Here is a 21,987-nt window from a genome sequence, read left to right on the forward strand (position 1 = left end):
GATCGCAGTCGGCACGCTACCTCTACATCTACCTTCGGGATTAGTTTTAGACCTAAATAATTGTTATTTGGTGCCAACGTTGAGCATGAACATTATATCTGGATCTTGTTTGATGCGAGACGGTTATTCATTTAAATCTGAGAAATAATGGTTGTTCCATTTATATGAGTAATATCTTTTATGGTCATGCACCCTTGAAGAGTGGTCTATTTTTGATGAATCTCGATAGTAGTGATACACATATTCATAATATTGAAGCTAAAAGATGCAGAGTTGATAATGATAGTGCAACTTGGCACTGCCGTTTAGGTCATATTGGTGTAAAGCGCATGAAGAAACTCCATTCTGATGGACTTTTGGAATCACTTGATTATGAATCACTTGGTACTTGTGAACCATGCCTCATGGGCAAGATGACTAAAACGCCGTTTTTCGGAACTATGAAGCAAGCAACAGATTTGTTGGAAATCATACATACTGATGTATGTGGTCCGATGAATGTTGAGGCTCGCGGCGGGTATCGTTATTTTCTCACCTTCATAGATGATTTGAGCAGATATGGGTATATCTACTTGATGAAACATAAGTCTGAAACATTTGAAACGTTCAAAGAATTTCATAGTGAAGTGGAAAATCATCGTAACAATAAAATAAAGTTTCAATGATCTGATCATGGAGGAGAATATTTGAGTTATGAGTTGGGTCTTCATTTGAAACAATGCAGAATATTTTCGCAAATCACGCCACCCAGAACACCATAGCATGATGGTGTGTCCGAACGTCGTAATCATACTTTACTAGATATGGTGCGATCTATGATGTCTCTTACTAATTTACCGCTATCGTTTTGGGGTTATGCTTTAGAGACGGCTGCATTCACATTAAATAGGGCACCATCTAAATCCGTTGAGACGACACCTTATGAACTGTGGTTTGGCAAGAAACCAAAGTTGTCGTTTCTTAAAGTTTGGGGCTGCGATGCTTATGTGAAAAAGCTTCAACCTGATAAGCTCGAACCCAAATCGGAGAAATGTGTCTTCATAGTGTTGGGGAACGTACTAATTTCAAAATTTTCCTACGCACACGCAAGAACATCGTGATGCATAGCAACGAGAGGGGAGAGTGTAGTCTACGTACCCTCGTAGACGGACAACAGAAGCGTTATGACAACGCGGTTGATGTAGTCGTACGTCTTCACGGCCCGACCGATCAAGCACCGAAACTATGGCACCTCCGAGTTCTAGCACACGTTCAGCTCGATGACGATCCCCGGACTCCGATCCAGCAAAGTGTCGGGGAAGAGTTCCGTCAGCACGATGGCGTGGTGACGATCTTGATGTTCTACTGTCGCAGGGCTTCGCCTAAGCACCACTACAATATTATCGAGGACTATGGTGGAGGGGGGCACCGCACACGGCTAAGAGAACGAACTTGAAGATCAACTTGTGTGTCTAGAGGTGCCCCCTGCCACCGTATATAAAGGAACAAGGGGGGAGGCCGGCCGACCCTTGGGCGCGCCAAGGAGGAGGAGTCCTCCTCCTAGTAGGAGTAGGACTCCACTATTTCCTACTCCTACTAGGAGGGGGGAAGGAAGGGGGAGAGGGAGAAGGAAAGGGGGGCGCCGCCCCCCCTCTCCTAGTCCAATTCGGACCAGAGGGGGAGGGGGCGTGCGGCCCACTCTCGCTGCCCCTCTCTCTCTCCACTAGGGCCCATAAGGCCCATTACTTCTCCCAGGGGGGTCCGGTAACCCTCCGGCACTCTGGTCTTCTCCGAAATCACCCGGAACACTTCCGGTGTCCGAATATAGCCGTCCAATATATCAATCTTTATGTCTCAACCATTTCGAGACTCCTCATCATGTCCATGATCACATCCTGGACTCCGAACAAACTTCGGTACATCAAAACTCATAAACTCATAATATAACTGTCATCGAAACCTTAAGCGTGCGGACCCTACGGGTTCGAGAACAATGTAGACATGACCGAGACACGTCTTCGGTCAATAACCAATAGCGGAACCTGGATGCTCATATTGGCTCCCACATATTCTACGAAGATCTTTATCGGTCAGACCGCATAACAACATACGTTGTACCCTTTGTCATCGGTATGTTACTTGCCCGAGATTCGATCGTCGATATCTCAATACCTAGTTCAATCTCGTTACCGACAAGTCTCTTTACTCGTTCCGTAATACATCATCCTGCAACTAACTCATTAGTTGCAATGCTTGCAAGGCTTAAGTGCTGTGCATTACCGAGAGGGCCCAGAGATACCTCTCCGACAATCGGAGTGACAAATCCTAATCTCAAAATACGCCAACCCAACAAGTACCTTCGGAGACACCTGTAGAGCACCTTTATAATCACCCATTTACGTTGTGATGTTTGGTGGCACACAACGGTAAACGGGAGTTGCATAATCTCATAGTCATAGGAAAATGTATAAGTCATGAAGAAAGCAATAGCAACAAACTAAACGATCAAGTGCTATGCTAACGGAATGGATCAAGTCAATCACATCATTCTCCTAATGATGTGATCCCGTTAATCAAATGACAACTCATGTCTATGGTTAGGAAACATAACCATCTTTGATCAACGAGCTAGTCAAGTAGAGGCATACTAGTGACACTCTGTTTGTTTATGTATTAACACATGTATTATGTTTCCGGTTAATACAATTCTAGCATGAATAATAAACATTTATCATGATATAAGGAAATAAATAATAACTTTATTATTGCCTCTAGGGAATATTTCCTTCACATAGGATACCCAAAAGAGACTATTGGGTACACCTTCTATCACAGATCCGAAGGCAAGACATTTGTTGCTAAGAATGGATCCTTTCTAGAGAAGGAGTTTCTCTCGAAAAAAGTGAGTGCGAGGAAAGTAGAACTTGATGAGGTAACTGTACCTACTCCCTTATTGGAAAGTAGTTCATCACAGAAATCTGTTCCAGTGACTCCTACACCAATTAGTGAGGAAGCTAATGATGAAGATCATGTAACTTCAGATCAAGTTACTACCGAACCTCATAGGTCAACCAGAGTAAGATCCGCACCAGAGTGGTACAGTAATCCTGTTCTGGAGGTCATTTTACTTGACCATGATGAACCTACGAACTATGAAGAAGCGATGATGAGCCCAGATTCCGCAAAATGGCTTGAGGCCATGAAATCTGAGATGGGATCCATGTATGAGAACAAAGTATGGACTTTGGTTGACTTTCCCGATGATCGGCAAGCCATCGAGAATAAATGGATCTTCAAGAAGAAGACTGGCGCTGACGTAATGTTACTGTCTACAAAGCTCGACTTGTTGCGAAAGGTTTTTGACAAGTTCAAGGAGTTGACTACGATGAGACTTTCTCACCCGTAGCGATGCTTAAGATGTTAGCAATTGCCGCATTTTATGATTATGAAATTTGGCAAATGGATGTAAAGACTGCATTCCTGAATGGATTTCTGGAAGAAGAGTTATATATGATGCAACCTGAAGGTTTTATTGATCCAAAGGGTGCTAACACAGTGTGCAAGCTCCAGCGATCCATCTATGGACTGGTGCAAGCATCTCGGAGTAGGAATAAACGTTTTGATAGTGTGATCAGAGCATATGGTTTTATACAGACTTTTGGAGAAGCCTGTATTTACAAGAAAGTGAATGGGAGCTTTGTAGCATTTCTAATATTATATGTGGATGACATATTGCTGATTGGAAATGATATAGAATTTCTGGATAGCATAAAAGGATACTTACATAAGAGTTTTTCAATGAAAGACCTCGATGAAGCTGCTTATATATTAGGCATCAAGATCTATAGATATAGATCAATACGCTTAATTGGATTTTCACAAAGCACATACCTTGATAAAGTTTTGAAGAAGTTCAAAATGGATCAAGCAAAGAAAGGGCTCTTGCATGTGTTACAAGGTGTGAAATTGAGTCAGACTCAATGCCTGACCACTTCAGAAGATAGAGAGAAAATGAAAGATGTTCCCTATGCTTCAGCCATAGGCTCTATCATGTATGCAATGCTGTGTACCAGAACTGATGTGTGCCTTGCTATTAGTTTAGCAGGGAGGTACCAAAGTAATCCAGGAGCGGATCACTGGACAACGGTCAAGAACATCCTAAAATACCTGAAAAGGACTAAGGATATGTTTCTCGTTTATGGAGGTGACAAAGAGCTCGTCGTAAATGGTTACGTCGATGCAAGCTTTGACACTGATCTCGATGACTCTAAGTCACAAACCGAATATGTGTTTTTATTGAACGGTGGGGCTGTTAGTTGGTGCATTTCTAAGCAAAGCGTCGTGGCAGATTCTACGTGTGAAGCGGAGTACATAGCTGCTTCGGAAGCAGCAAATGGAGGAGTCTGGATGAAGGAGTTCATATCCGATCAAGGTGTCATACCTAGTGCATCGGGTCCAATGAAAATCTTTGGTGACAATACCGGTGCAATTGCCTTGGCAAAGGAAACCAGATTTCACAAAAGGACCAAGCACATCAAGAGACGCTTCAATTCCATCTGCGATCAAGTCAAGGAGGGAGACATAGAGATTTGCAAGATACATACGGACCTAAATGTTGCAGACCCGTTGACTAAGCCTCTCTCACGAGCAAAACATGATCAACACCAAGACTCCATGGGTGTTAGAATCATTACTGTGTAATCCAGATTATTGACTCTAGTGCAAGTGGGAGACTGAAGGAAATATGCCCTAGAGGCAATAATAAAGTTGTTATTTATATTTCCTTATATCATGATAAATGTTTATTATTCATGCTAGAATTGTATTAACCGGAAACTTAGTACATGTGTGAATACATAGACAAACAGAGTGTCACTAGTTTGCCTCTACTTGACTAGCTCATTGAATCAATGATGGTTATGTTTCCTAACCATGGACATGAGTTGTCATTTGATTAACGGGATCACATCATTAGAGAATGATGTGATTAACTTGACCCATCCGTTAGCTTAGCACGATGATCGTTAGTTTGTTGCTATTGCTTTCTTCATGACTTATACATGTTCCTATGACTATGAGATTATGCAACTCCCGAGTACCGGAGGAACACTTTGTGTGCTACCAAATGTCACAACGTAACTGGGTGATTATAAAGGTGCTCTACAGGTGTCTCCGATGGTGCTTGTTGAGTTGGCATAGATCGAGATTAGGATTTGTCACTCCGATTGTCGGAGAGGTATCTCTGGGTCCTCTCGGTAATGCACATCACTATAAGCCTTGCAAGCATTGTGACTAATGAGTTAGTTGCGGGATGATGTATTACAGTATGAGTAAAGAGACTTGTCGGTAACGAGATTGAACTAGGTATGAGGATACACACGATCGAATCTCGGGCAAGTAACATACCGATGACAAAAGGAACAACGTATGTTGTTATGCGGTTTGACCGATAAAGATCTTCATAGAATATGTAGGAACCAATATGAGCATCTAGGTTCCGCTATTGGTTATTGACCGGAGATGAATCCCGGTCATGTCTACACAGTTCTCGAACCCGTAGGGTCCGCACGCTTAAAGTTCAGTGACGATCAATATTATGATTTTATGTGTTTTGATGTACCGAAGGTAGTTCGGAGTCCCAGATGTGATCACGGACATGACGAGGAGTCTCGAAATGGTCGAGACATAAAGATTGATATATTGGACAGCTATATTCGGACACCGAAAGTGTTCCGGATGGTTTCGGAGAAAACCGGAGTGCCGGAGGGGTTACCGGACCCCCCAGGGAAGTACTAGGCCTTAGTGGGCCTGAGGGGAGAGAGAGGGCAGCAGCCCAGGAGGTGGCGCACCCCCTCCCATGAGGATTCCGAATTGGACTAGGGGAGGGGGCGCAGCCCCTCTTTCCCTCTCCATCTCCCTCTCTTTCCTTCCCCCTTCCCCCTTCCTAGTAGGACTAGGAAAGGATGAATCATTCCTCCTCTCCTTGGGGCGCACCAAGGCCGGCCGGGCTCCCCCTTGATCCTTTATATACGGGGGCGGGGGGCACCCAAAGACACACAAGTTGATTGTTCCAAGCCGTGTGTGGTGCCCCCCCCTCCACCATAATCCACCTCGATCATGTCATAGTAGTGCTTAGGCGAAGCCCTGCATCGGTAGCAACATCATCACCGTCATCACGCCGTCGTGCTGACGGAACTCTCCCACGAAGCTCTGCTAGATCGGAGTCCGTAGGACGTCATCGAGCTGAATGTGTGCTGAACTCGGAGGTGTCGTGCGTTCGTTACTTGGATCGGTCGGATCGTGAAGACGTATGACTACATCAACAGCGTTCTCATAACGCTTCTGCTTACAGTCTATGAGGGTACGTGGATAATACTCTCCCCTCTCGTTGCTATGCATCACCATGATCTTGCGTTTGCGTAGGATTTTTTTTAAATTACTACGTTCCCCAACAGTGGCATCCAAGCCAGGTTACTGCGGAGATGTTATATGCACGAGTAGAACACAAAGGAGTTGTGGGCGTGGGTATATACATATTTCTTGCCGTCACTTGTTGATTCTTGATTCAGTGGCATTGTTGGATGAAGCGGCCTAGACCGACATTACGCGCTTACGCGAGACTGGTTCTACCGACGTGCTTCGCACACAGGTGGCTAGTGGGTGTCTGTTTCTCCAGCTCGATTTTCATCCGTGTACTCATAGGGATTGATATGGACGTCCACGGTTCCGCTATCGGTCATTGAACGAAAGGGTTTTTTGTTCATGTCTATGTTTTACCGAACCTAAAGGGTCACAAGCTTAAGGGAATCACGACCTATTGAGTGTTAGTGGAGCAAGAGTTATGAGAACATATTCTCGAAATAGTTTCAGGAATACATGATATAGTTTCAAGAGAGTTCCTAAAGAGTTTCAGATGTTTTCAGAAATGTTCTGGTGTGAGGACACTTTTGGCTTGGCCAAAGGGTAAGGCCATGAGGGTTGAAGTTAGTGCAAAAGGGATTTTGTGGAAGACAGGGGCCAGAAGCCAAGGTCCCTGGTGTCTGGTCCTAGGCCAAACGCCGATGTCCGTGGCATTTTCAGGAACGCTAGGAACCTTGGCGTTTCGTGCTGGAATCCGAGGAGGACTCTTCATTGCGATCCAACCCGACTTTGGGGAGGCTCCCTCCCCAAGTTGCGACCCGAGGACCAAACATATGAATAGACTAGCAGGGGCAGCCCCTACTATATAAGTTTTGGAGCCTCCTCTAGTTCTCTCTTGATCTAGTTCTCGTCTAGTTTGATCTAGACTGGATCTAGTTCTAGTTCTCTCTAATCCTCATAATAGAGAAGCCCTGTGCGGTTCTCTTCTTCTCCCTTTAATTCTCCAACGACGATTAGCTATGTACGGTCAAGCGCTGCCGGATTGTGAAGCCTGTACGCTTGTAAACTATGGAGAGGCTATGCTTTCGGTCTTTCGTTCGAGGGATCGTTTATGAACGATTTGAGGCACTTCAAGTACAATCTACACCGACTCTTCTTCTGTTGCAAGTCGGAGTTGGTAAAAATCCAATCTTAACTGTTATGCATCTTCATAGATTTCCTGGTTGATCGTAGGGCGACATTTTTTTCTACTACGTTTCCCAAGAGTATAGTATCGGTCCTGGGGCGTTACACATTAACACAACATTGACCCATATGTTAGAATCGTTGACCTCCCAAACCTGACGCATTGAATATTAGTGATGGTTTTCCATCACTACAAATGCTATTTGGTGAAAATGGCTGATAAAACTGTGACAATCCTGGTCGCCACTGAAAATATAATCCATTGACGAAACAGGAACCATCACCGAAGACACAATCTTACGTGACTTAAATATTGCTACCATCACTATTTCATTTATGCAAATCGGCGAGGAACCGCCATGAGCCCATTTTGGCGACGAAAATCAGTTTACATGACACAAGTAACTCACCACAAGAAATCACTCATTGTTTAGTGTTTATTAAACTTTGAATTTTAATTACGGTTCTTGAAGATTTAAAGCATCCCAACCCATGGGAAATTGGTGTAGGTCCATATAGACACATTGTCAAATCCTTAGTGTTGAGCAGGGTATTTTGGTTACATGGTGTAAGCTTTAGGGTTTTATCCCTTTAAAAAGATGAGGGTTGGTATTATCCTCAATTTCATGGTTAAACAAGTGATGCTTATGAGATGATTATGATGCACAATCAGTTACTAATTACTACTACTAATTTGAGGCTGTTACAACGATCTTGTTAATCCCATCATCATGAGCTTTAGTCAGTAAACTCTTCTTTTTGTCTATCTTGTCACAATCCAGTTCCCCTATAAAACTCCAAGCAAAAGAGTGAACAAAGAGCGACCATTGGTAACATTCTCATGGATGGCCTTGCGTCTAGCATACCATATGACCCAAAGAGTAATAAAACACAAGACTTGATCATGGTGCTCAAGTGTGTCGATCATGGTGGAAATGAAATCTTTTGCAATATGGTTAGACGATTGCTAATGTGGTCCACCAGGCAATCATTAGGTAGTGCACACACGCACAACCTATTAAATTGCACTAGATGAGCCAATGGCTCTATGAGTCAAGCCAAATTTCAAGGAGGGAGATCTATGGGCCCTGTCCAATTGTGACCATGAGAGGGCAGCTAGAAATACAGAAGAACGTGCAACGAGTGCAAATCCTATGCACCGCTCTTTGGAAGTGATAAAATAGCGGCCAAACTACGTCGCTACTCCTGGCCGATGCATTAGCGACGTAACGAATGGTCGTCAGAAGGTTTCAGCCGACCACTCCGGTTTTGTGAAGCTTTTTGAACCATCTCATAGTTTTGGGGAAGTTCCACAAGTTTCTTTCTTTCTTTCCTCTTTTTTTTTCTACGGGTTTTCTATTTTTTATTTCTTTCTTTCTTTTCTTTCTTTTCCTTCTTTTTTTATTTTTATTTTTTAAATATTTGAACATCTTTTCAAATTCATGAGTACTTTTTGAATTGTAAACAACTTTAAAATTTGCAGACCTTTTTAAAAAATCAAAATTGTGTTTGTGAATTTTTTTCAAACTCGTGAATGTTTTTAAGATTCATGAACAATTTTAAAATTCATGAACATTTTTGTACTCACAATTTTTTAAAAAAATTGTGAACATTTTTTAATTGTGAGCATTAGTCAAATTTGTGAACATTTTTTTAAAATTGCGAAATATTATTAAAATTCATCAGCATTAAAAAATTGTGGACATCTTTAATCTTGAACATCAAATCATGAACATGTTTCAAATTCATGGATCTTTTTTGTAATTGTGAACGTTTTTTAAAATGCATGTACATTTTTCCAACTTGTGAACATTTTTTCAAATTCATATATTTTTTCAAATCTGCAAAAAAACATGTTCCAAGCGATCCCCAGGCTATGTTTTTATAGTACGCCCGGTAAATATTTTCTGAAGAACATACAACCTGCTACGATTTTTTGGAATGTAAAACGTTCAACCTGCCATAAAACCTGGTAGTGCAGGTGCCCTAAAACCTGGTAATTTGTGAGCATTTTTTAATTTGCGAGCATTTATTCAAAGCTGTGAACATTTTTTTAAATTTATTAAGATTTTAAAATTCACAAACAGTTTAAACTTCGTGAACATCTTTAATCTTGAACATCAAATCATGAACACGTTTCAAATTCATGGATTGTGTTTGTAATTGTGAATATTTTTAAAAATTCATGTATGTTTTTCCAACTTCTAGATTTTTTCAAATTTGCAAATCAAGATGAGATCACGATTATTTTTTTTAAATCATGAATATTTTTCAAATTCTTGACATTTTTTAATTCACGAACATTTTTTCAAGATTGCAAACATTTTCCTAATTCACAGTTTTGTTTCAAATTCATGAACTTTTTTCCTGTCTGTGATTTGTTTTTAAAATTCACAACTATTTTTTGAATTCATGAACAAATTTTCAAGTTCATGAACATTTTTAAGCTCAAGAACATTTTGAAAATCTGTGAAAATGTTCAGCTTTGTGAACGTTTCTAAATATTTTTAATTTGTGTCATACGGAGTAGGACAAACTTAACTACTTCCCAGCGATCCGCTTGCTATGTTTTTTTAGTACAGCCTGGTAAAAAAATCCTGAAGAACTGTTAGGATCTAGATAGGGATTGGAGAAGGAAGGGGAAAAATATGGCGGCATCTCGTATTCATTCTCAAGTCTGTGATGTATTTACTTACAGAGGAAGGATTGATTTACAAGCCAATGGCCTCAGCCATTACCAATTCGCCACCCAACACAATGACAGGATAGACTAGTATAGGACTACACCCAGTTGCCGTCTGCGTAGCGAGTGGAAGGATGATGGGCTCTCTTGCTGGGCCGGCCCTCCTTGGTGATGAAGCGTACACCGGTCTCGTCGGTAGTGGCACTAGGCCCAGTGTTAACACTCCCCTTTCCTTGAAGTCCAGCTTGTCCCCAAGCTGGCGCCCGCGGAAAACGCTGCTTGAGTTCTTCTAAATCTTCCCATGTCGCCAAAGAATCCGGTTGATCAGACCATTGTATCAAGCCTTGTGGCACAGCAGCATCACCCCGGCGGCGCAACCGGCGATGCAGAACTCTCATAGGCAGAGCAAACTGAGCATCAGGAGGAGGCAATTCAGATTGTACCTGACAATTAGGTCCCAGTGCCAACTTCAGTTGAGACGTGTAGAACTGGGTGGATCTTGCTTGCCGGTGGAAGCGCAAGACGATAGGCTGATGCACCTACTCGTTCCAGCACTTGATAAGGGCCATAGTATTTGAACAACAATTTGTGATGAGCACGTGGGGCCACAGAGGACTGAATGTATGGCTGCAACTTGAGGAAAACAGAATCACCCACAGCAAATACTCTGTCAGAACATTTCTTATCTGCCTGGTGTTTCATACGAGTTCTAACGCGCTCCAAGTGTTGCTGAAGTAATCTCATCATAAGATCACGATCGCGAAGCCAGGTCTCCAGGTCAGGAATGGAACAAGTGTCATCTGCAGATAACCCAAAAGTTCTAGGAGACTAGCCGTATAGGACCTCGAATGGCGACTTCCCTTGCAAGGCAGAGTGAGGACTCGTGTTGTACCAGTACTCAGCAAGTGACAACCATTGAGCCCACTTCAGTGGGCAAGCATGAGTAAAACATCGCAGATAAGCCTCCAAACATTGGTTAACTCGCTCAAATTGACCATCGGTTTGGGGATGATGGGAAGAACTCATACGCAATTTTGTACCAGTGAGTGCTGCCATTTCTTTCCAAAACCTGCTAGTAAAAATCCAATCACGGTCAGTGACAATGGACTCGGGCATCCCATGCAGTTTGTGTATATTGTCCATGAAGGCTGCCGTCACTGTGGACACAGTAAAGGGATGTTGGAGACCAATAAAATGACTATATCTCGACAGTTTGTCAACAACGACGAGGACACAGTTGAAACGGCCAGAATGGGGCAAACCTTCAACAAAATCCATCGTGAGCGTCTGCCAAAACTTACGAGGCACCGGTAAGGGTCCGAGGAGGCCTGGGTACTTGTTACGATCCGGTTTCGCACGCTGAAAAATCAAGCACTCCTGAACATATTGCTTCACTCGAGCTTTCATGTGCTTCCAGTAGAACAACTGCTTCAATCTATGCAAGGTGACAGGGATACCTGAGTGGCCCCCAATCGGACTTGTATGAAATGCATCAAGTAATTTAGGAATCAGATCCACATCAGGAGGAAGCCATAATCGACCTTTGTAACGGATCAGACCATCTCGAAGAGAAAATGGATCATTTTCAGACCGCTGCACTGCCAATTTGACCAAAAGTTCACTTGCTTCAGCACTATCCTGATACACATCCAACATTTCCTGTATCCAAGCTAGCTGGTGTGAAGATATAGCAAGAAGGTCCTCCCCTAAGTGTGGTCTGCGAGATAATGCATCCGCGGCACGATTGTCAATGCCTTTTTTGTACCTGATCTTGAACTGGAGTCCAAGCAATTTTGTGAACACTTTCTGCTGCCAAATAGTGTGTAACCTCTGGTCTTCCAAGTGTGCTAAACTGCTATGGTCAGTAAGTATTAGGAATTCAGCATGTTGTAAATAAGTTCTCCATCGTTCCACTGCAAGAAGCACGACCATATACTCTTTTTCATATGTAGACAGACCCTTGGTTCTGGGGCCCAATCCTTTGCTCACAAATGCAAGAGGGTGGCCATCCTGAAGTAGTACTGCACCCACTCCGGTATCACAAGCATCAGTCTCAATTACGAACTGTTTCTGAAAATTAGGGAGTGACAGTACAGGTGCTGTTGTGAGGGCTCGCTTCAGTTGATCAAATGCTGACTGAGCTTCAGAAGACCACACAAATGGAATATTTTTACGCAGGAGATGAGTCAAGCGCTGGCTGATCATACCATAGTGGCGAACAAACTTCCGGTAGTAGCCAGATAGCCCCAAAAAACCACGAAGTTCCTTCAAATTAGCAGGTACAGGCCAGTTGACTACCACCTCAATCTTAGCAGGCTCAGTAGCTATGCCTTCCTCAGATACCACATAGCCCAGATAAGAAATGCTGCATTGTGCAAACGCACATTTAGACCCTTTGATTTTCCATTGGTGCTCCTGCAACAGGTCCAGCACTTGCTTCAAATGATGCAAGTGGTCCTCCAATGTAATACTAAATACCAGGATATCATCGAAGAACACCACAACACATTTATTTGGTTCACGAAGCACTGGAGCTAAATCATCATTCATAACAGATTGGAATGTACATGGCCCTCTAGTCAGTCCAAATGCCAAGACTGTGAATTCATAATGACCGTTGTGTGTGTGAAAAGCTGTCTTATACTCCTCACCCGGCGCAAGCCTGATCTGATGATATCCGGCACGAAGGTCCAGCTTCGAAAACCAGGACGCCCCAGTGAGCTCATCCAAAAGCTCATCGATCACTGGGAGCGGGTATTTGGACTTGAGTGTTAACAAATTAAGATGACGATAATCCACACACAACCGCCACGAGCCGTCTTTTTTCTTGACCATAATAATAGGTGAGGCAAACGGACTGGAGCTAGGAACAATGACCCCAGTTTGCAACATCTCCTGGACTTATTTTTCAATTTCACTCTTTAGCTCCGGTGAATACCAGTAGGGTCGAATGTTCACAGGTCTAGCCCCTTCCATCAATGGTATTCTATGATCACAACTGCGCCGAGGGGGAAGTCCAGTTGGTGGTTCGAATACTGTAGTGTACTGATCTAATAGTTCCTGGAATTGTGCCGGAAGGGCTACGACATCCTCTTTGAAGTTCTCTGGCTGAACTAAATGGAGCTCCACCACAGTGCAACTAAAAGTTTCTGGAGGACAGCCTTGTAAGAACACCGGACGGCCGTGATGATCAAAGGCTAGCCACTTCTCTAACCAATTAACTTGCATAGTACCCAAGGAGGACAGGCAATCCATTCCCACAATTCCATCATGATGTTGCAGAGGTAACACCTTAAAGTCACACTTGAACTCATGACTAGCAGCAGACCAAGCACAAGCAGGAATGATGTGAGTACAAGGAAGTGTACCTCCAGCAGCAATCCTGACAGTTTGTTGTGCAGGCAGTAATTGCTGGCCTGCAATGTGAGCAGCCAACCGAGCACTGATGAAAGAATGAGAACTACCTGAATCCACCAGAAGCACCACTGCATGACCACCCAATTGGCACTCTAATCTGATTGCATTAGTTCCCCCTTGAACTTGTTGTGCTTCAGCTGACAGTACCATTAAATCCATATCACTATCATCCGAATCCATGTTATCCAAGGCACAAAATTCCAACATTTCTTGCACCACGTGTAGCTGAACTGTAGTGTTGCACTTATGGTCGCGCCCCCAACGCTCACCACAGATGAAACAAAGTCCTTTTGCTCTGCGGTATGCTTTGAGTGTTGCCAACTTGTCCTCTGAACCGGTGGTCTTAGACTTGTCTGATGTTTTGTGCTCTTCGACATGCTTCGATGGCACCATCCTGTCTGAATGAGGAAACATAGGTGCAGTATACTTCTTGGATACAGTTTCAGCTTCATGGCCCCCCATTTCCTCCTGAACAGCAGCAATGGAATAAGCTGTGTCCAAATCCGCTGGGCGCTGTACTGCTACAACCATTCTCACATTGACTTTCAGACCATCAATGAAACCGGTGGTGTAATGCAGCATATCAGGCTCAGGCTCATACGCTGTCAACTGGTCCATAAGTTCAGAAAATTGGTTGATGTACTCTTCCACTGTCCCTGTCTGTTTCAACCGGTATAGTTTGCGCACTAGGGACTGATGTTGGTTGCGGCCAAAACGATTCAGAACTGCAGTACAAAAATCCTCCCATGACGATCGAACAAATTTGTGTTGAACTGACAATAACCAGCGCGTTGCTGCTCCTTCGAATTGCATAGCGGCAACAGCAATCCAGAGATTCGGGTCAGTGTCAAACATGGCAAAATAGTCCACACACCGCGTTTGCCAAAGCTTTGGATTCTCTCCATCAAATTTTGGGAAATCAACAGAAGGAGGTTTCCCATGGCCTGACGAACTGTTCCTCCGCTCGCGGTGCAATAGACTGGAAAATGATGAACTCGGCCGCGGTAATTCAGGTATACCTCTAGCGGCCGGCGGAACATACAGTGCTTGCGTACTCGAACCTGGTCCTCTGGTCGACAGTGACGCCTTGAATCCTGCCTGATTCGCCTCTGCCGTGGCCGTCGGCGAACGCTCGGATCCCTCCAAATCGCTGGAGCGGAAGGTGGTGCTCTTGGCAGTGCGGAGGTCCTGAATTTGCTTGAGGAGGTCGGCTTCCGCCTGCATATCGTTGACGACCGTCCCCATCGCCGCCTCCACCGCCTTGTCGACCGCCGCCCCGACGGAACGCGACACCGCAGCATCGACGGTGCTCCCCACCGCCGCCACGATGAGCGCGTCGAGCTCCTTCTGGTGACGTAGATGGGCCGCCTCGCTTGCCTGGGTTATGGTCTCATAGACCGCCTTGCCCTCGGCGCTCAGGTGCTCCATGAGCTCCTGCCGTCGGCGCGCCGCCGCCACCGCCAACCGCGTCTCGTGGCTGTGATCCAGCGTGAAGTGGGTGGGAATTTTGGGATCTGAGTACCAATTGTTAGGATCTAGATAGGGATTGGAGAAGGAAGGGGAAAACTATGGCGGCATCTCGTATTCACTCTCAAGTCTGTGATGTATTTGCTTACAGAGGAAGGATTGATTTATAAGCCAATGGCCTCAGCCATTACCAATTCGCCACCCAACACGATGACAGGATAGACTAATATAGGACTATACCCAGTTGCCGTCCGCGTAGCGAGTGGAAGGATGATGGGCTCTCTTGCTGGGCCGGCCCTCCTTGGTGATGAAGCGTACATCGGTCTCGTCGGTAGTGACACTAGGCCCAGTGTTAACAAGAACATACAACCTGCTACGATTTTTTGGAATGTAAAACGTACAACCTGCCGTAAGACCTGGTAGTGCAGGTGCAGGTGCTACGCGGGAACGAGTAATCCCAAGCCTGTCCGTAGAGGTCATTTTTATTGAGTCTCGGAGCTTGCCAAGTGATGCGTCTACCCATCGCTATGTATCACACGCTAGGCACATATTCGGAATTTCGTTTATTTTCTCCACTTGTTTTCGGGTTTAGTGACATTCTCTCCCACCTTTGGTTCCACGTTCCCCTCCTTGCTTGTTCTTGTATCCAGTTAGCACATCATTTTTCCATCAAATGGAATTAAGACCGGAAGAGGTAAGACAAAGTATAGCTCTCACTTCCTGGTAATATGTTGTAGGTCAAAGCACAAATTTTAGAGGAAAATGTAGAGAAACTAACACCAATTGAAGCGGAAATTTCTCGGTGGCTATGGTGGTGTGCGAATTGTTTCCGAAATAAAACAATATTGATTCATGACGTGCCTGCGACGGGGAAGCCAATTCCCCGGCGCGTGGACGGGAACATAGCGAACAGGAAGCTCCCCGCCGCTCCGGCAGACATGGGCACTGCGGCGAGCAGCTGCCTCGTCGTGGCGGACTCCACGGGGTAGAAGCACGCCACGACGTTGCTGTCCACCATGGCCACGGCCAGGAACACCACGAACGACAGCACCCCGTGCAGCACGTCCCTCGCGCGAAGCCGGTATCTCTCGTCCCGCGGTGGCATCTGCTGGGCGCCGTCGATGAGTCTCAGGCGGCCGCTGGGCGTGACGAAGCCGTAGCGCACGGTGCCCGTCTCGTCGCGGTAGCTGTCGGTGAAGCAGAGGAGGAAGCACGAGAGGGCACAGGCGCCGATGAGGCAGCCGGTGAGCGCGCGGTTGGCGGCCGTGCAGGTGCCGTCGGCGCTGAAGGTCGGCGAGAGGAATTCGAAGGCCAGCACGGCGCCGGTGGGGAGGTGCTTCGCGAGGTCCGCGGTGCTGCTCAGAGCCTTGCCTAGGACGGTTGTTGTTTGTGTCCGGCCGTCTGCATTGCCGAGCAGTGGAGCCTGCTGCGCCGCCGGGGACGACTCGGGGTCGACGGCTGGCCGGGACGACATTGGATTAGGAGCAATGGGATTAATGGAGCTGTGCAGTGCAGCCTTCGGATTTATTGCTCCAATTCGGTAGCACTTTACGTACCATGTGTGCAATGGAATGTTTGTTCACGTGATGAAACAAGGCCTCGTTATGCTTGGACTGAACAAGGGAAGAACTTTTGTGACTTGCGATTTGAGACTACCTAAGAGCACCTTGGTGACTTGGGATTTGGCATCACCGCATAGCATCTCTAGTCCTTCCTTGGAACTTAGGCCCCGTTTAGAACAAGGGAAAATCGCAGGAATTTTGCAGGATCGAATTCCTATTAAAAAAATAAAATCAACACAGCTGTTTGGAACAGAGGGATGGCTTACCAAGATTCCTATATAATGTGGCTGTCAATTGGAATTTTGCGTGGCAACTACTATGAGATTGCATCCCTTCGAGGACCGAAATGCTTAAGCGGCATGGCCCGGGTGATGGCATGTGCCCCATGTGCGCGGTACCGGAGACTAGGACTTATATCTTATTCTCATGTACGGCGGCACTAGGGCTTGACTGTGAGGCCCTCGACCTCGCGGAGTTCCTCCAGACCAGAGCTACCCAAGCTGTCGCCTATTCTGGCTTATCTTTGTGGTGATGTTGTTGACTTTATGTGAAGGAGCTTGGTTTCCCTATGTTTGGTTTTGGTAATTAATGACAATCCCTATGGACTAATGGTTAACTTGAGTTATAGATTTGAAGGGCTCGTCCATGGGCATTAATTGAAGACCATTTGTTGGTTTCAAGGTTATTAGAAGGAGATTTTTGTGTTGACTAAGGTTCTATTCGAGGTGTAATCCAAACATCGGTCATATTAGTGTTGAGCCTGTTACAAGTATGTCTTGAAGTAGAAGATTGTGTGAACATTCATGTTTACCTTCAAGACATCATCTTTACAAAGAGAGAAGATTGGATACATGGTTGATCAAGTCAAAGTAAAAGAGTGGATTCAAGTTGATCAATACACAAAGCGCTGGAAATGTACCGAGTGGGATCAAATGATCTCACAATATGGTAAACATTGGTCATTACACTTTGTAAACTAACCCATGATCTGTTTGTGTGGTGGTTCTATGTGGGGTTAGTTATTTTTTCATGGGCTTGTATCAAGAGGAAGATCTTATATAACACATGGAGGAGGATGACATCAAGTGGTGATTGTCATCAAGGTTGAGTTGTGCAAGTTCAAGTGGAGTATCACGAAGTGATCACATGTTTGAAGTTTGCCGTCCATTCTGGCGATGATGGACTTGTGAAGATGTGCCTAAGAGAGGCTCACCCATAGTGGAGTATGGGGGAGCAATTTACTAGTATACATCGAGTCGGCGGAATCAAGAAAGGTGGTTTAATTTGAGAAGGTCAAGATCGTTATCATCTAGCTCAAGTGGATTATGCGCAAAGAAAATATTTGTTCATGATGGGTTTTCTATTTTACCGGTCCCATGGTGTTAGTTGGTAGACCCAATTATAGGATTGATAGTCGTACTATCAAGGGGGGCTCTCGAGTGAGTAGCTTGTTCGTATCGTTCGTAGAGAGCTCAAACATTTGCATGCTTGGCATCATCTTTCTTGGTTATTGTTTGGCTTTTCTCTTTGTGAAGTTTTAGAGCTTGTGTCGTTACAAGCTCTAGTTCATGGAAAAACGATTTTCTATGCATCTTTTATTGCGCTTTTGGTGTTCGAGATTTTACCGGTCTTATTTGAGGAAGGCTTCTCACCGTTATATTCTGGTTATTTTCTCCATTGCTAGTTCTTAAAATTTCTATCAGGCTTGTGTTAGCCCCCGTCGTTAGCTTTCCAGCAAACTTGATTTTGTTGGAATCGAAATTCTGCAAAAGTTATGAACGTTTCGAGTTTATCAATTCATGCACTTCTCTGCCACCCCCGGGTGCCCGACCCCCTGCCTCCTCTCGGCCGACCCCGGGTATTTATACCCCCTTCTTCCAACTTCAACCCTAATCCTTTTGCAAGTTTCCCCCCACCATTGTTGACCTCTTGGAGTTTGCTAACTCTCAATTCCTCCTATGATTCTTGATTCTTTTTTAGGGAAAAGAGAGAGAGGATACCTAGATATATATTTACACCAATACTTTTCTCCTGTAAGTGAGGGGAACCTTGTGGATCTAGATTTTGGAGTTCTTTGTTGTTCTCCTCTTTTGTTCTTCCTCTCATATTCCTCCATGACATTTATTGTTGTGGTGTGATTTGGGAGAGCACTTGAGCACTCCGTGTGCCCTTGCCATTGCATTTGGTGCATCGGTTTGAGTTCTCCACGATGATACGTGGAAGTGAAAGTTGAGAAGCTTATTACTCTTGGGTGTTTGGACACCCTAGAGCTTGTGCCTCTCAGTTGCTTTGGCTCCCTAGACGGCTGGTGGTGTCGCAAAGCTCAATTATTGTGGCATAAAGCTCCGGACAAGCGTCCGGGTCTCCAATTTCGCTGTGGAGATTGCCCCGAGCAAACTATAAGGGTTGGTGACCGCCCCCAAGGGTTGTCATTTGTACGGGTTCGGTGACCGCCCTCAAGGGTCCCTTAGTGGAATTATGGCACCTTGCATTGTGCAAAGGCGTGAGGAGATCACGGTGGCCCTAGTGGCATTTTAGGGAGCATTGTGCCTTCACACCGCTCCAAACGGAGATTAGCATCCACAAGGGTCTGAACTTTGGGATACATCATTGTCTCTGCGTGCCTCGGTTATTGATACGTCTCCAACGTATCTATAATTTTTATTGTTCCATGCTGTTATATTATCATTCTTGAATGTTTTATAATCATTTTATAGTCATTTTATATCTTTTTTGGTACTAACCTATTGACATCGTGCCAAGTGCCAGTTGCTATTTTTTGCATGTTTCTTACATCGCAGGAAATCAATACCAAACGGAGTCCAAACGCAGCGAAACTTTTTGTGGATTTTTTATGGACCAGAAGGCAGTGGGCCGAAGAAGTGCCTGGGGGCTGCTCCGAGGGTAGCACAACTCACCAGGGCGCGCCTGGGCCACCCAGGTGCCCACTGGACCGTCTTTTTGCCTTATAAATTCCCAAATATTCCAAAAATCCTCGGGGTTAAACTAGATCAAAAGTTCCGCCGCCGCAAGGCTCTATATCCACCGAAAACAAATCTAGACCCCGTATGGCACTCTGCCGGAGGAGGAAATCATCACTGATGGCCATCTTCATCATCCCGGCGGCCACCATGATGAGGAGGGAGTAGTCCACCCTTAGGGCTGAGGGTTTGTACCAGTAGCTATGTGTTTAATCTCTTTCTCTCGTGTTCTTGAGATGTCACGATCTTGATGTATCACGGGCTTTGTTAATATAGTCAGATCATATGGTGTTTCCCCCTCTCTATCTTGTTGTGAATTGAGTTTTCCCTTTGAGATTTCGTTTTATCGGATTGAATACTTTTATGGATTTGAGAACACTTGATGTATGTCTTGCTATGAATACTCATGGTGACAACGGGGTATCATATTGATTCACTTGATATGTGTTTTGGCACTCAATGTCGGTGTCAAAACCGGCGGATCTCGGGTAGGGGGTCCCGAACTGTGCGTCTAAGGCGGATGGTAACAGAAGGCGGGGGACACAATGTTTACCCAGGTTCGGGCCCTCTCGATGGAGGTAATACCCTACTTCTTGCTTGATTGATCTTGATGATATGAGTATTACAAGAGTTGATCTACCACGAGATCGGAGAGGCTAAACCCTAGAAGCTAGCCTATGGTATGATTGTTGTTGTCCTACAGACTAAAATCCTCCGGTTTATATAGACACCGGAGGGGGCTAGGGTTACACAGAGTCGGTTACAAGGGAAGAGATCTACATATCCGAATTGCCAAGCTTGCCTTCCACGCAAAGGAGAGTCCCACCCGAACACGGGACGAAGTCTTCAATCTTGTATCTTCATAGTCCAACAATCCGGCCAAGGGATATAGTCCGGCTGTCCGAGGACTCCCTAATCCAGGACTTCCTCAGTAGCCCCTGAACCAGGCTTTAATGATGATGAGTCTGGGGCGCAGATTGTATTCGCATTGCAAGGCGGGTTCCTCCTCCGGATACTCCATAGAAAATTTTGAACACAAGGATAGTGTCCGGCTCTGCAAAACAAATTCTACACACCACCGTAGAGAGTATAATATTTCCACAAATCTAATCTGACAACTTTTCATAATGTGACATCACGCCATGGCCCCGGTCATTATTCGAACCGTTTTTCTCAACCAGCCACTGCACGTGTTGCGAGGCGGTTTTATTGGCACATCTTGTCGAAGAAGAGATCGTGTCCCCTTATCACGGGATTCTCATCAATACGGGTGTGGGTAACCCAATCGTACCCGTTAGTACGACTCCTTGATTTTAGGCAAGTTCCAAACGGCCACGCCGAGGACGCTTGATATTCGCCCTCTTTATAAAGGGGCCAAAGTCTATCCTTTTCTTCTCGCACTCAATCCCCCCTTCCCCCACCCCGAGTTCCAACACCCAAGGCTCAGGCGAAGCGCTTCGGACCTTCAGTCATGTCCGGATCCAACCTTTAGGAACAGTGGATGGCTTCCTCTGTCACAGAGGAGGACATCAAGAAGCTAAGGGAGGCTAGGTATCTGACCGCCGAAATCTCGCACAGGCTGCCTGCCCGAGGGCAGGTCATCCCCACTCCCTAACCCAACAAGAGTGTCGTATTTGTTTCCCACTTCCTTCTAGGGCTAGGCTTTAGTCTTGATCCCTTCATCAGAGGGCTCATGTTCTATTATGGGCTCGACTTCCACGATCTAGCTTCGGATTCCATTCTTCACATCTCGTCGTTTATTGTCGTATGTGAGGCCTTCCTCCGCATCACCCCATACTTCGGCTTATGGCTCAAGACCTTCAATGTGAAGCCGAAGATGATCGATGGGCGACACGCAGAATGCGGAGGTGCCACAATAATCAAAGGCGTCGATGCACCATGGCCAAAGGGTTCCTTCCCGGAGATATCCAACTTATGGCAGCGGGAGTGGTTTTACATCACAGCTCCCTGAAGTACTAAGTGGGTGGTTGCCCCGGCCTTCCGTTCGAGCCCCCACCACAACTAGCGTCATGGGTCAACAAGGGCTAGACTGGGGGCCGGTTAATGACGTGCTGACATTGCAAAGTCGCATATGAGATCTCCTCAAAAGGGATGTCGGTCTCGTCAAAGTAATGCAAGTTATGCTAGTTCGGCGGGTCCTGCCATGCCAACGTCGATCTCTCCGTATGTGGGAGTTCAACCTGGAAGGACCGCAAACTATTCAGCAGTTCTTTGGTGCGACGCTCGAAGAGATGTATGGATTGTTCTTTGGATCATGAATAAAGTGTCCGGATACCACCGAGGATGCGGGTCTCAACTGTAATCGTCCAGATACCCAGGTAAGTATTTTCAC

The 21,987-nt window shown here is 45.3% G+C and overlaps 2 protein-coding genes across 2 annotated transcripts; both read right to left on the minus strand.

Moving 5' to 3' along the window:
- Positions 1-10,163: 10,163 nt before the first annotated feature.
- On the minus strand, positions 10,164-15,285 carry LOC123086284 (uncharacterized). Its single transcript, XM_044508016.1, has one exon. The coding sequence runs from the start codon at positions 15,050-15,052 to the stop codon at positions 13,109-13,111; it is 1,944 nt and encodes a 647-aa protein (XP_044363951.1). The 5' UTR covers positions 15,053-15,285; the 3' UTR covers positions 10,164-13,108.
- Positions 15,286-15,809: 524 nt separating this feature from the next.
- On the minus strand, positions 15,810-16,568 carry LOC123082060 (protein DMP6-like). Its single transcript, XM_044504485.1, has one exon. It carries the CDS (start codon positions 16,563-16,565, stop codon positions 15,942-15,944), a length of 624 nt encoding a protein of 207 aa, XP_044360420.1. The 5' UTR covers positions 16,566-16,568; the 3' UTR covers positions 15,810-15,941.
- Between the last annotated feature and the right edge of the window lie 5,419 nt (positions 16,569-21,987).

This window comes from Triticum aestivum, chromosome 4A, assembly GCF_018294505.1.
Source record: "Triticum aestivum cultivar Chinese Spring chromosome 4A, IWGSC CS RefSeq v2.1, whole genome shotgun sequence".
NCBI classification, from domain to species: Eukaryota; Viridiplantae; Streptophyta; class Magnoliopsida; order Poales; family Poaceae; genus Triticum; species Triticum aestivum.